The following is a 15,555-nucleotide window of genomic DNA, read 5'->3' on the forward strand; positions in this document are numbered from 1 at the left end:
CGATGTGGTGATGATGGGTGTGATAGGTGAGTGGGTGGAGGTGGGGGTTGAGGTAGGTATCAGGCAGAGTCTATTAGTCCTTAAATAGGGCGTTACTTTGAAGCTCTCCTGCACGTCCACTGTCATTGATGTTGGTCCCCACCCCTTTGTACACGTCCGTCGGGATGTCACAGCGGGACTACTATATATAAAGGTGGTCAGTCCTTGTCCTCCTCCATCGCAACAGGGTTTAACTCTCAACTCTTTCAGAAATGGCATATTTCTCAATTTGGCTGCTGTGCGCCTGTGCGATACTGTCTCTAACGCACAGCTTCAATCAGGAGAACCTGAAAGAGGCTATGCTTCAGAGGCTTGGACTGAAGGAACTCCCAAGGATCCATAAAAGGGACTTGGAAAACCTAGTCGTTCCTAGCCACATCAGAAACAAGTACCTGGCCCTGCTGAAGCTGCACCACGAGAGGAGACGCCGCTCTCTGCCCAGCCTAGCAGGAATCCTCAGGGGGTATTCCGGGAACGCAGGTAAACAGCAATGGCAACTATGACAGTTTCTAAGACTGAGAATATGACAGTTTCAAAGACTGACTGATTTTCAGTTTTATTTTCCATTATTATATTTTATTTACCATTAGCTATACTATTGTTAACACCAATGCGTAATTCTCAGTTTGGTTCTGTTTGGATTCCAAATTACGCACTGCTGTCCAATTGTCCACATGCGGACGGTGTCCTGTTATATTCTACATAACAGATATATCGGGGGAGATTCTTTACTCTGACGCCACCAGAGAGCGGTTGGTTTTCGACATGGAGGCCAGGGTCCCAGCCAACAGCGAGGTGACCATGGCGGAGCTCAGACTCTACCAGAACGCCCCTCATAAACTTCACCTGGCCGGGAGAAAGAGTCAAAAGCAGGACAACAACGCACGGGTCAGCGTCTACTGGGTGGAGGTTCTAGAGAACGGCGCCAACCGCTCCTCACTGGTAGACTCAAGGTCAGCACCGTTACCGCACATCATTCAACAGCCTACTTTTAATTAGCGTAATACTAATTAATTAGCATGCTAGTTAAAGTACTATTGTGATTCATTTGTACGGTTGTCCTCTTTCAATAGGTTGGTGCCAATCTACGAGACCGGGTGGAAGGGTTTTGATGTGACGCAGGCCGTACACTACTGGTCGAAGGGACGTCGCGAGGTGCCGCTGCGCCTGGAGCTGCGGGTCGAGGGGGAGAGACCGGGAAGCTACGCAGCCCAGATGGCCAAGAGTATACGCTTTACCGCGCAGGACCCCTCTGACCAGAGCACGGGAAAGCCTGAGCTTCTTTTTTACACCTTGAACCTGGAGGAATATGGGTAGGTGGCATTTAATAGCTAGGCTAATGGCAATGTTTAGAACTTTGGTTGGACAGTGGACACATTTTAAGCATATAGGCTACACACATATGGGCCTGGCTGCTATGTCACAGTATGACATTTGCGTATACATTATTTGAGAACSCTCTATATGTGTGTCAAACGTGTAATAATCTGACCATTTCTCTTCGTCCAGTTCCCGTGGTGACTGCCAGTCCAGCAAGCCGAACGGCATATGCTGCAGAGAAGACCACTTCATCAACTTCCGGGAGCTAACTTGGACTCAATACTGGGTCATCGAACCTGCGGGCTACCAGTCCTTCCGATGCGCAGGGGGATGCAAGCAGCCAAAGCGTCATTATGGCTACGGAGAACGGCGGTGCGCGGCTACGGAGAACGCGCCGCTACCTATAATGTACCTGGTGAAAAAAGGAGACTACACTGAGATTGAAGTGGCCGAGTTTCCCAACATGATTGTGGAGAAGTGCAGATGTACAATGGACAATGTATCTGTTTGAGAATGAGGAATGAGCGCAATCCAGAGAGACTGAGAGATGCGAGTGCGACTCGTGACGCACAGTACTTTTTTTCCCTTCAAACTTAAATTACTATAGGCTGAAAAGGAGATCTCTTGTTGGTGTGAATATTTGAGACAAAGGTTATATTAGCCGATCACTTGTTTTTTGAGCACTTTAAATGTAAATACGTAGCCTAATTTATGTTGRCCATTAATGCATTTATACTCTTCATATGACAAGATTAAAAATATGAATTAATTGCACATTTTCAAAGTATATTAARACATGTATTTTTCTTCCACAAATCCTTTACACAGTGTCACTTCATTGGTTCATCTGTTGTCTATGGGTTTGTCTTCTGAGGGAGAGCGAGGGAGTGTGAATAAACGAAAACACAATCGAACTGAGATCACTACAGATGTGATTGTSACACCAATTTCCTATATCATTAGAGCCTCACCACTAGCCCAGTCCTTTGTTATGGTAACACYTCCTCATCACGGGGCTTCCGATCAGTGTTTGATTTGTGGATTTATTTACTTAGTTCCAGTCTCAGAATCTACAGCACTGCATCCATTGACGACCAGTGTGGCCAAGCTAAACGTCACCAATTACGCACGAATGGCGCGCCTTTGGAGATCCACCATGACACACTCAACAGGGTTGATTCTTATGCAAATGCACGGAAGGAGTTTTGAACTATGTCAAATTAGTTTTATTTWAAAATGGCATGACTGATTTGCCAGACATCCAGTCCACTCTACCATTTATGACCACGAGACAAAACCAATGTCAGTTCGCTGTCCTCATCTCGTCCCCCATTAGAGCCCCAGTCAGTGTAAAGTGTGAGGTATTTTACTCTAATCTTAATCTAATCTCCATGGTGTTCAGCGTTTGCCTGGCTACCCAAYCTCCTTGCTACAGACACACACTACACCAAGCCCACGGTGTATAATATAATGCAAATGTCTTGCAACGCAAAGGTTGCATGTTTAAATCTCATCATGGACAACTTTTACATTTTCTGTAATTAGCAACTACTTACTACTTTTTATCTACTTTGCATGTTAGCTAACCCCAATCGTAACCCTTTTAGCTAACCCTAACCCCTAGCCAACATCAGCCAGCAAGCTTATGTTAGCATTAGCCACCTGGCTAACATTAGCAACAACAAATTGGAAATCGTAACATATCATACATATTTCAAATTTGTTACATATTGTATGAATTGCAATTCGTAACATATTATACGAAATGGATGATGGATATCCACAAACGAATGCAAACCATACGAAACATAACATATCATACTAAATGGAGCATCTCGGATTTAGGCACAGAATATGAAACGCTGTGAAACCAGGTTTGTCAGTCAGTTAGTCATCTCTCTCTCCATCCCACACCACTGAAAGCATGCAGGAAAAAAGTAAATAAAGTCTTTCCAAATAAAAGTGAATCTACAAAGTTAGGGGTTTGGGCTGGGGCAGCCTGGGTTGAGATGTGCAGGGTTAGGGGAAGGTTGGATAGGTTCTGCCTCTGCGGAATGAGTCTGGTCCTACATATGGGGGTCCGTGGGCGAGGACAGGAGACTCTGGGGCACCCCGGCGCCCTGCGTGTGGCACCCCATGTGTGGAGGTTGTGGGAGGTCGTGTCTCCGTCAGAATTACCCTGGGGTGGAGGATGGGGGAGGTGGGTGGGCCCTGGGCACTTGGTCCATCTGTGGGACAATGGTTAAACAACCAATCAAACCATTCAATCATTTAGTTTCACAAACTTTGGGATTTTTTACATTTTAATTTCCCTCGAAAAGGTAAACTATTCATCCTTTAAAATCAATATGGTCAAATTTAACACAAAGAAATAACATCAGACATCGGCTCAAACAAACTCCTTGACATTTGATAGTAGCCAGGTAGTTCTGTAAATTATAATATATTATACAGTGAGGGAGGGAAAAAAGTATTTGATCCCCTGCTGATTTTGTACGTTTGCCCACTGACACAGAAATGATCAGTCTATAATTTTAATGGTAGGTTTATTTGAACAGTGAGAGACAGAATAACAACAAAATCCAGAAAAACGCATGTCAAAAATGTTATCAATTGATTTGCATTTTAATGAGGGAAATAAGTATTTGACCCCTCTGCAAAACATAGAGGCGAAATAATAACAATTTAGCATTAACACTGGAGTGATCGATGTGCAGATGATGTGCAAGTAGAGATACAGGGGTGCAAAAGAGCAAGAGGATAAATAACATGGGGATGAGGCAGTTGGGTGTGCTATTTACAGATTGGCTGTGTACAGGTACAGTGATCGGTAAGCTGCTCTGACAGCTGATGCTTAAAGTTAGAAAGGGAGATAAGTCTGTCAGCTTCAGTGATTTTCGCAATTCGTTCCAGTCATTGGCAGCAGAGAACTGGAAGGAGAACTGGAAGGAAAGGAGGTGTTGGCTTTGGGGATGACCAGTGAAATATACCTGCTGGAGCGCGTGCTACGGGTGGCTGTTGCTATGGTGACCAGTGAGCTGCGATAAGGCGGGGCTTTACCTAGCAAAGACTTATAGATGACCTGGAGCCAGTGGGTCTGGCGACGGATATGTAGTAAGGGCCAGCCAACAAGAGCATACAGGTCGCAGTGGTGGGTAATATATGGGGCTTTGTGACAAAACGGATGGCACTGTGATAGCAAACTGGATGCAGTCTGAGTAGAGTGTTGGAGGCTTTTTTGTAAATGACATCGCCGAAGTCGAGGATCGGTAGGATAGTCAGTTTTACGAGGGTATGTTTGGCAGCATGAGTGTTGCGAAATAGGAAGCCGATTCTAGATTTAATTTTGGATTGGAGATGCTTAATCTCTGGAAAGAGAGTTTACAGTCTAACCAGACACCTAGGTATTTGTAGTTGTCCACATATTCGAAGTCAGAACCGTCCAGAGTAGTGATGCTAGTCGGGCGGGAGGGTGCAGGCAGCAATCGGTTGAAGAGCATGCATTTAGTTTTACTTGCATGTAAGAGCAGTTGGAGGCCACGGAAGGAGTGTTGTGGCATTGAAGCTCGTTTGGAGGTTTGTTAGCAGTGTGCAAAGAAGGGCCAGATGTATACAGAATGGCGTTGTCTGCGTAGAGGTGTGTCACGTAGAGTAGGCCAGAAGGCTAAACTGGAAAACCTAACCTCTATCAAAATGAAAAGATGGTGGAGCCGCAAAAGTTATTCTGTGCAAGGGTGTTTATTTACATAGTGATTCCGGAACAAAAACAACKGTACTGCCATCAAACGTATACATTATGGGCCAGCTAAAAACAATGCTGCCCTATCCACAGCTCAACCCAAAAACGCCTCTCCATGAACTGAAAGAGAGGCTCCTTTTGTAGGGCTAGCCCCTCCCCTCAGAACAATTAACACTAATTAATTGAGCAATTACCTATACAAACCTACATTTTCCATTTAACTAAACATACTAAAGTATATACATTGCAACACGTTTTTTATGAAACAATATCACAAAATAACATTTACAAAATTACATCACTACTGACAGTGTCTTTCAATATGTCCATTTACATTAATGAGCCATTCGGGACAGGCACTAGAAAGTCAGTCCAATTCCCTTAGCTCGGGTCCTTATCCAGCATACCCGYAAGCTACAGAGATGYAGAGAGAGAGGAACAGAACAAACAACGCGCTCATCCATAACATCGATAAGTAAAATAAATATTGCTTATATTAAATATGAACACTTGTCTGTTTATTTCTTTATCCCATAACCGGTTACTGAAGTAAGTGTGAAATGTATGTACTAAGATAGAGAAGTTAACTTATCTGTTAACGGAGCAGGGAGGAGTGATGAATGTGTGCATGCGTTAAAGTACCAAATTCTGCCCGCGGCCAGTGACGGACTTCTATGTCACAAGGTGGATCAGAGAATCACCAGRAGCAAGAGCAACATCATTGATATATACAGAGAAAAGAGTCGGCCCGAGAATTGAACCCTGTGGCACCCCCGTAGAGACTGCCAGAGGTCCGGACAACAGGCCCTCCGATTTGACACACTGAGCTCTAACTCAGGAACCACACCTGTGTTGAAGCACCTGCTTTCAATATACTTTGTCTCTCTCATTTACTCATGTGTTTCCATTGTTTTGGCAGTTACCTGTATTTTAATCTAACATGTTGCACCTTCCTGAATAAACCCCAAAATAAACATCAAGAACAAGGAGATTTTCCTGGTGCTCGGGAGGTCCTTGAAGTTTTACATCTGTCTGGGTGTTGTGCTTAAAGTCTTAACCTCTCTGCGCACAGATCCCTTTAGCGGGATCATTTCCCTAAACAACCGCTGAATTGCAGGGCGCCAAATTCAAAAATATTACTAAAAATATTTATAATCATGCAATCACAAGTGAAATATACCAAAACACAGCTTAGCTTGTTGTTAATCCACCTATCGTGTCAGATTTTGAAAATATGCTTTACAGAGAAAGAAATCCAAGCTTTTGTGAGTGTATCAATCAATGCTACAACAGGTAGCCCCAAATTAGCATGGTCACAAGTCAGAAAAGCAATAAAATGAATCGCTAACCTTAGATAATCTTCGGATGTTTGCATTCACGAGACTCCCAGTTACACAACAAATGTTCTTTTTGTTCGATAAATATTACTTTTATAACAAAAAAACGCCATTTGGGTTGCACGTTATGTTCAGAAAACTACAGCCTCGTTCCGGTGCTGAAAGGCAGAAGAAAATTCCCAAACGTATCAGATACAAAAATATTACAAAAAATATTTATAATAATGCAATCACAAGTGAAATATACCAAAACACAGCTTAGCTTGTTGTTAATCTTTTTACATTTACATTTTAGTCATTTAGCAGACTTAATCCACCTATCGTGTCAGATTTTGAAAATATGCTTTGCAATGAAATCAATCCAAGCTTTTGTGAGTGTATCAATCAATGCTAGAACAGTTAGCCTTATATTAGCTTGGTCACGAAAGTCAGAAAAGCAATAAAATTAATCGCTTACCTTTGATAATCTTCGGATGCTTGCACTCACGAGACTCCCAGTTACAAAAAGAACATTTGTTGTGTTCGATAAATATTACTTTTATAACAAAAAAACGCCATTTGGGTTGCGCGTTATGTTAAGAATATTCCAAAAAGTATCCGTAATGGTCGTAGAAACATGTCAAATGTTTTTTATAAATCAATCCTCAGGTTGTTTTTAACAAACATAAACGATAATATTTCAACCGGACTGTAACCTATTCAATAAGAGAGAAAAGGAAAATGGAGAGCTCCCCTCTCGCGCACAGGAAAGACTGGCCAGGAAACACAGATTTAAAAGAAAATATATAACGTCCGGGTTAGATTTCCTCAGGTTTTCGCCTGCAGAATCAGTTTTGTTATACTCATAGACAATATTTTGACAGTTTTGTTAACTTGAGTGTTTTCTATCCTAATCTGTAAATTATATGCATATTCTACGATCTGGACCTGAGAAATAGTCTGTTTACCTTGGGAACGTTATTTAAAAATAAAATAAAAATCTGACCCCTAGCGTCAAGAAGTTAACAATAACTAGCAAATATAAGTTTCTAGAAAATGAACTCTCAGTTGCTGGTGGTAGTTATCTAATTACCATTACATACATCCCTCTAACTAAATGAGATTCAAAAAGATGTTGCTTTCTTACCTAAAAGAAGAAGTGCCTTGCGGGAAGTCCTCCATGTTGCAATGTGACTACTGGTTACCTACCTGAGTATGTAAACATCACGTTGGTCCCGACTTCCATTTAGCTCGCCAGTCACTGGCATTGTAAAAGGCCGTGCTATGACTGGTCAATAAGGTTGGCAATCATATTTGAGGAACAGGTCATTGTAGATTTGCAAGCACACAAAGATCGCAGTGAGATGCGCACTTGACACTTCCTTTCTTAAACCATATATGTTTCTCCTTCACATGTCCACCTGAAAAGTTGTCTTCAGTGACACTCTGGACACTGGGTATGTAGGGTTGTCCCGAGCCATACCATTAACCAGCATCAAAAGATGACATTTCCATGGGCTTGGAGGCAAAACAGCTGGAAGAGTGGGCCACATCCAACAACATGTTCCTGAATAGGAAAAAGTCTGGAAATTCAGATATGTTTTTCCTGAGACCATCCACAACCTGCACCACTAATCCTAGGAGGACAGGAAGTACTAGTGGTAATAACAACTAAGTATCTTGGTTTTCATCTAGACAAGATGGGGCCGAAGATCATGGCTGACGTTTTACATTCTCCCAACCAATTGCGCAATTTTGTTTGCATTTTGTGTAACGTATTTAATTATTGTGTACATAGTGTTGCTGCTACCGTCTCTTATGACCGAAAATAACTTCTGGACATCAGAAAAGCGATTACTCACCGCAGACTGGAAGAACGAGTTAACGAGTCCGACGAGAAGGATATCCTGCTTCCACTGGAACAGGCCCAGATCCATGCCTTTTGCGTGAACAAAAGACACCGGAAAAAGGGACGCAGATCAGGGATCCTTCTGAGAATCCGGAGGGGAGTGAGTAAACTCCCAATGCCTTCCATTCTACTTGCTAACGTGCAATCGTTATAATATTTTTTTGATGACCTAATATTAAGATTATCGGATAATATAGAGCTGGCAGGATTTTCCATGCACCGGCAGAACAGAGATGCTACCTCTGGTAAGACGAGGGGTGGGGGTGTGTGTCTTTTTGTCAATAACAGCTGGTGCACGATGTCTAATATTAAAGAAGTCTTGAGGTATTGCTCTCCTGAGGTAGAGTACCTCATGATAAGCTGTCGACCGCACTACCTACCAAGAGAGTACTCATCTGTATTATTCGTAGCCGTCTATTTACCACCACAAAGTGAAGCTGGCACTAAGACCGCTCTCAACCAACTCTAAGGCCATAAGGAAAGAAGAAAATGCTCACCCAGAAGCGGCGCTCCTAGTGGCCGGGGACTTTAATGCAGGCAAACTTAAATCAGTTTTACCAAATTCTTACCAGCATGTCACGTGCAAACAGAAAAAAGAAAATCCTAAACCACCTTTACTCCACACACAGATGCATACAAAGCTCTACCCCACCCTCCATTTGGCAAATCTGACCATAATTCTATCCTCCCGATTCCTGTTTACAAGCAAAAACTAAAGCAGGAAGTACCAGTGACTCGCACAATATGGAAGTGGTCAGATGACGCGGACGCTACACTATAGGACAGTTTTGATAGCACAGACTGGAATATGTTCCGGGATTCATCCAATGGCATTGACGAATACACCACCTCAGTCAGTCATCGTCTTCATCAATAAGTGCATCGATGATGTCGTCCCCACAGTGACTGTATGTACATATCCCAACCAGAAGCCATGGATTACAGGCAACATCTGCATCGAGCTAAAGGCTAGAGCTGCCGCTTTCAAGGACGCTTATAAGAAATCCTGCTATGCCCTCAGACGAACCATCAAACAAGCAAAACGTCAATACAGGATTAAGATTGAATCACCAGCTCTGACGCTCGTCGGATGTGGCAGGGCTTGAATATTATTACGGACCACAAAGGGAAACCCAGACGCGAGCTGCCCAGTGACGCAAGCCTACCAGACGAGCTAAATGCCTTATGCTCGCTTCGAGACAAGCAACACTGAAGCATGCATGAGAGCACCAGCTGTTCTGGATGACTGTGTGATAACGCTCTCGGTAGCCGATTGGAACAAAACCTTTAAACAGGTCAACATTCACACAGCCCCTGGGCCAGACGGATTACCAGGACGTGTACTCAAAGCATGCGCGGACCAACTGTCGTGGTAATTTCCTGTTTTACCAAATGAGGAGAGTTACAAACCACACACCAGTCAGTTATACTTAAATTTCATCTTTAATAATGTGAGCTTTAAAATCGCCCTTTGACTCTCAGATCAATTCAGTGTCTATAATGAATTCTGAGAGTGCCTACAAAAGAATACCAAGATCTTTTATAGTCAAGATACACCCCCCTAATCGACATGACAAACCACAGATCTTAGGAACAGTTCACAAAGAAAGACTTTTACTTGAGAGAGGAGTATCCCATAGCCAGATAACATTAGCTATAAATTATCGTTCAGTTTGGTCTCTAAGACGAGGTTCTAATCTCGTTCCTGGTTCCTCATAGTACAAAAACATTACCTCACTATCTGGGATGCTCTTTAGGCTTTATTGGCCAAAGACATCTTAAATCTCCTCTGTCAGTGCTATCTCATAGAGGCCCATCCTCAGTGGAACACTGAACACACAATAGTCGACAGATTCTATTCTGTCGAATAAAACAACCATTCTAATGCAATACAAAGATTATAATATAATCTTTCAAGCACTATAACATAATCTCGCAATTTTCTACGACACAACTGTCAAGTGTCTTCACTGACATTTTCAACCTCTCCCTGACCGAGTCTGTAATACCTACATGTTTCAAGCAGACCACCATACTCCCTGTGCCCAAGGAATCAAGGTAACCTGCCTAAATGACTACCGCCACGTGGCACTCACATCGGAAGCCATGTAGTGCTTTGAAACGCGGGTCATGGCTCACATCAACAGCATCCTCCCGGACACCCTAGACCCACTCCAATTCACATACCCCCCCAACAGATCCACAGATGACGCAAATCGCAATCGCACTCCACACTGCCCTTTCTCACCTGGACAAAAGGAACACCTATGTGAGAATGCTGTTCATTGACTACAGCCCAGCGTTCAACACCATAGTGCCCAAGAAGCTCATCACTAAGCTAAGAACTCAGAGACTAAACACCTTCCTCTGCAACTGGATCCTAGAATTCCTGATGGGCCGCCCCCAGGTGGTAAGAGTAGGCAACAACACGTATGCCACGCTGATCCTTAACACTGGGGCCCCTCAGGGGTGTGTACTTAGTCCCCTCCTGTATTCCCTGTTCACCCAGGACTGCGTGGCTAAGCACACCAACACCATCATTAAGTTTGCTGACGACACAACAGTGGTAGGCCTGATCACAGACAACGATGAGACGCCTATAGGGAGGTCAGAGAACTGGCAGTGTGGTGCCAGGACAACAACCTCTCCCTCAATGTGAGCAAGACAAATGAGCTGATCATGGACTACAGGAAAAGGCTGGCCAAACAGGCCCCCATTAACATGAATGGGGCTGTAGTGGAGCGGGTCGAGAGTTTCAAGTTCCTTGGTGTCCACATCACCAACAAACTATCATGGTCCAAACATACCAAGACAGTTGTGAAGAGGGCACCTTTTCCCCCTCAAGAAACTGAAAATATTTGGCATGGGTCCGCAGATCCTCAAAAAGTTCTACAGGTGCACCATCGAGAGCATCCTGACCGGTTGCATCACCGCCTGGTATGGCAACTGCTTGGCATCTGACCGTAAGGCGCTACAGAGGGTAGTGCGAACAGCCCAGTACATCACTGGGGGCAAGCTTCCTGAAATCCAGGACCTATATAATAGGCGCTGTTAGAGGAAAGCCCAGAAAATTGTCAAACTCCAGTCACCCGTATAGACCGTTTTCTCTGCTACCGCACGGCATGCAGTACCGGAGTCTAGGACCAAAAGGCTCAACAGCTTCTACCCACAAGCCATTAGACTGCTGAACAATTCATAAATATCGCCACCGGACAATTTACACTGACCCCCCCTTTGTACACTGCTGATACTCTGTTTGTTTCCTATACAGTCACTTCGCCCCCACCTACATGTACAGATTACCTCAACTAGCCTGTACCCCCGCACACTGCCTCAGTACCGGTGCCCCCTGTATATAGCCTTGTTATTGTTATTCTAATTGTGTTACTTTTTATTTTAGTCTACTTGGTAAATATTTTCTTCTTGAACTGAACTGTTAGTTAAGGGCTTGTAAGTAAGCATTTCACGGTAAAGTCTACACTTGTTGTATTCGGCGCATGTGACAAATAAGGTTTAATTTGACTCTAACCTCAGTGGTGACACATGTGGAGCAGTCAGTGAGGAAGGCCTCAAAACGCCTGCTCTTTGGCTGTTCTTGCCAGAAATGGCCAACACACTGAAAATCTGGTCAGTCTATACTACACTGGTCAGTCCCTGTCTGGAATACGGTGGAGTGCTGTTAGTTGGATGCAGTACAAAGCAGCAGGCCCAACTAGACCGGGTGCAGAGGAGGGCCTTGATCATCTCCAGAGGTGTAGTCCAACCACAGCTCCCTTCACTGCAGAACAGGCTGCATGCAGTGCATCTGGTGAAGGACATGCAGACTCTACCATCCACTGAATGACCGGCTCCCTCCAAAAAGAGGTAACTGCACCACCAGGCTCCTGAGAAACAGCCACAAACTGTCCTGTATAACTGCCCGTACAAACCACTTGCAAAACGCCCCTCTACCCACTGATATCAGACTGTATAATAACTCTAGCTTTTAATATTTACATTTCCATCATGAAACATGTCCTGTAATGTTTTAAATTGTTCAATATTCCATTTGTCACATATTGTGTGTTAAGTATTTTAAATGAGTGTTTGCAATTATTAGTAATGTAAATTGTGCATTTCTTCAGTTATCTGTGAGCAAGAATAAATAAACTCAAACTTTCACTTTCTGGGCACACAACATTTATTTTTCTATGAGCTCTCAAATATCTCTACAGCTCTTCAACATGAACCTCTGCGACCCCTTTTATCTGAATTCTCCACACAAGCACATTATCTTCCGCGTTCGTCTTTCCTCCCTGCTTCTTTAAATTAAGAGATGGAAATTTCGCCATATTAACTGCTTTGCTCAAGAGCAGAACGGCAGATTTTTCCAATTTGCCAGCTCAGGGATTCAAATCTTTCGGTTACTGGCCTAACGCTCTTAACCGCTAGGCTACCTGCCGCCCTCGATTAGATAAGTATTCACCACCGAGTCAATACATGTTAGAAACACCTTTGGCAGCGATTACAGCGGAGTCTTCTTGGGTAAGTCTCCTAAGTGCTTTACATACCTGTATTGTGCAATATTTGCCCGTTCTTCAAGCTCTGTCAAGGTGTTGGATCATGGCTAAACAGCAATTTAAGTCTTGCCATAGATTTTTTAAGCAGACTCAACTTTAACTTGGACACTCAATAGCACTCACTGTCTTCTTGGTAAGTACAGATTTGGCTTTGTTGTAGGTTATTGTCCTGCTGATAAGCAAATTCCAGACACCAGAAAGTGTCTGGTGTAAAGCAGGTTTTCTAGGATTTGCCCGTGCTTAGCTCTTTCCCGTTTCTTTTCAGCCTGAAAAAAAAAAAACTCTCCAGTGTTAACCGATGTCAAGCATACCCATACCATGATGCAGCCACCACCATATTTGAAAACAAGGAAGTAGTTACTAAGTGTACAAAATCCTTCCCTTCCTACCTGGAGGGGAGCCCTCCCCTCACTAGTCACCACACACCTCCATCAAAGCTCGTTAAGCACAATCACATCCACCTGAAAGAGGTGGGGCTACCCCTTTAAATGCCCCTCATTGGTGTGTGGTGACCAATGAGGGGAGGGCTCCCCTCCAGGTAGGAAGGGAGTCATTTATTTAAAAAATCTGTGATGCGTTGTGAATCTATAAAATACCATTCAATAATGTCCCAGTATCTTTGATGAGCACACTAATTAAAAGGATCTGCACTAGGGATATTCAGCTCTTACCCTACCAGGTCCGGAGCCTGCTGGTTTTCTGTTATACCCGATAATTAATTGCAGACACCTGGTGTCCCAGGTCTAAATCAGTGCCTGATTAGAGGGCAACAATGAAAAAGTGGAACTGGCTGCAAGGTCCAGAGTGGAGTTTGAGGAGTCTACACTTTGATGGCTCAGAGTGTGTCCGAGATTCAGACATGGCTTGAATGAGAACTGACTTTCTGTAAATAAGAGACAGGATAGACACCAGAAGATGGAATGTGTGTTTCTTTATTTCTCCCAAGTCAATCAGAATAAACCAACCCACGTGGCTATGAGGCAGCCTTCCTTCCATGTACTGTGATACACCCAAACAAGTCCTCCAATCCATCTGGAAGTACACTACAAAAGTATATGGACACCTGCTCGTCCAACATCTCATTACAAAATCATGGGCATTAATATGGAGTTGGTCCCCCTTTGCTGCTATAACAACCTCCACTCTTCTGGGAAGGCTTTCCACCAGATGTTGGAACATTGCGCTAGAGAATATGTTTTCCACTGCGCCAGAGTCCAATGGATGCAAGCTTTACATTACTCCAGCCAACGATTGGCATTGCACATGGTGATCTTAGGCTTGTGTGTGGCTGCTCAGCCATGGAAACCCCATTTCATCAAGCTCACGATGAACAGTTATTGTGCTGACGTTGCTTCCAAAGGCAGTTTGGAACAAAGGACAGACAATATTTACGCGCTTCAGCACTCGGCGGTCCCGTTCTGTGAGCTTTTGTGGCCTACCACTTTGCAGCTGAGCCGTTGTTGCTCCAAGATATTTCCACTTCACAATAACAGCCCTTAACAGTTGACCGGAGCAGCTCTTGCAGGGCAGAAAGTTGACAAACTGACTTGTTAGACAGGTGGCAACCTATGACGGTGCCACGTTGAAAGTCACAGATCTTCAATAAGGCCAATGTTTGTCTATGGAGATTGCTTGGCTGCGTGCTAGATTTTATACACCGGTCAGCAACGGATGTGGCTGAAATGGCCAAATCCACTCATTTGAAGGGGTGTCCACATACATATAGTTTATAAGGTCTCCCAGAGCCTACAGAACTTACACATCTCCTGAACAGCCCAGCTAGTTCCTGAGACGACAATGTCAGATGGCCAGAGCAACCACATTCACACAAGTATGTTCCGCAATCATGCACACTCACTCATAACATGCGTGTCTGGACAAGCAGGCGCAGACAGGCAGGAACGCACACACACACAAGCTTGCAGATCAGTCACTCAGAGGGGTGGACACTTGAAGTGGTCTCAAAATAAAATGCAGCCTTTAGCAGAGGGCAGTAGAGAAGCCCTGTCAGGCATACAGGCTTCATCCACATTTCATTAGTACAGTGGCTTCCTCTCATCTGCGCTCATATGAAGATTTGAGATATGTGCAGTTCGGCGCTAATTAAATAAAGGAAACAGGGAGAGAACGCCAGACATGTCGGGATGCACCCAGTCTCACTCCACAGCAGATGAGATCACGGGCCGTTCTCCATAGAAAAGCACATTTAAAATGACAAACGTGTGTCTGATATTATTGCGCAGTCACTTTTAGCCAAAGCGCCTTACAGTTAACACGTTCAGTGTGCGTGGCCCATGCAGGTATCATTCAAACTACTTGAGGGCCTAATGTGTTTGTGTGTGTGACGCAATGATATGATACAGAGTGAGGAGGTCATGGGAAGGATACATGCTCATGTAAAGGGTCAAATAGTTTCACATTACAGACATAAGAGAAACACTCCCTGTTGTCAATCATTAAATCAGCACAAAGACAACATTACAGCGGATTGTGTGTACAGGCCAGATTAGCATCAGGTAACAATATGCATATACATTCAAATCAATTTTTCTAAACTAATTATAGGCTGTGATTACACAGGAAGCCCAATTCTGATATTTTGCCCAATGAGCTGATCGAATTGGTCAAAAGATCAATTGGTGAACAAATATCCAAATTGGGCTGCCTGTATGA

At 43.8% G+C, this 15,555-nt stretch overlaps 1 protein-coding gene across 1 annotated transcript; it reads left to right on the plus strand.

Moving 5' to 3' along the window:
• The first annotated feature begins 241 nt into the window (after positions 1–241).
• Positions 242–2,044, plus strand: LOC111963008 (left-right determination factor 2-like). The gene is made up of 4 exons (XM_023986229.2): positions 242–519; positions 749–992; positions 1,113–1,352; positions 1,549–2,044. The coding sequence occupies exons 1-4, from the start codon at positions 252–254 to the stop codon at positions 1,868–1,870; spliced, it is 1,074 nt and encodes a 357-aa protein (XP_023841997.1). The 5' UTR covers positions 242–251; the 3' UTR covers positions 1,871–2,044.
• Positions 2,045–15,555: the final 13,511 nt, after the last annotated feature.

The sequence above is a fragment of the Salvelinus sp. IW2-2015 genome, linkage group LG4q.2 (assembly GCF_002910315.2).
Source record: "Salvelinus sp. IW2-2015 linkage group LG4q.2, ASM291031v2, whole genome shotgun sequence".
In the NCBI taxonomy this organism is placed as follows: domain Eukaryota; kingdom Metazoa; phylum Chordata; class Actinopteri; order Salmoniformes; family Salmonidae; genus Salvelinus; species Salvelinus sp. IW2-2015.

Excerpts from the sequence above, each read along its gene's own strand:
- LOC111963008 (XM_023986229.2), top strand. The coding sequence starts at position 252 with ATGGCATATTTCTCAATTTGGCTGCTGTGCGCCTGTGCGATACTGTCT. Across the intron at positions 520-748 it reads GGGGTATTCCGGGAACGCAG|ATATATCGGGGGAGATTCTT; the intron begins GTAAACAGCAAT and ends TCTACATAACAG. Across the intron at positions 1,353-1,548 it reads TTGAACCTGGAGGAATATGG|TTCCCGTGGTGACTGCCAGT; the intron begins GTAGGTGGCATT and ends CTCTTCGTCCAG.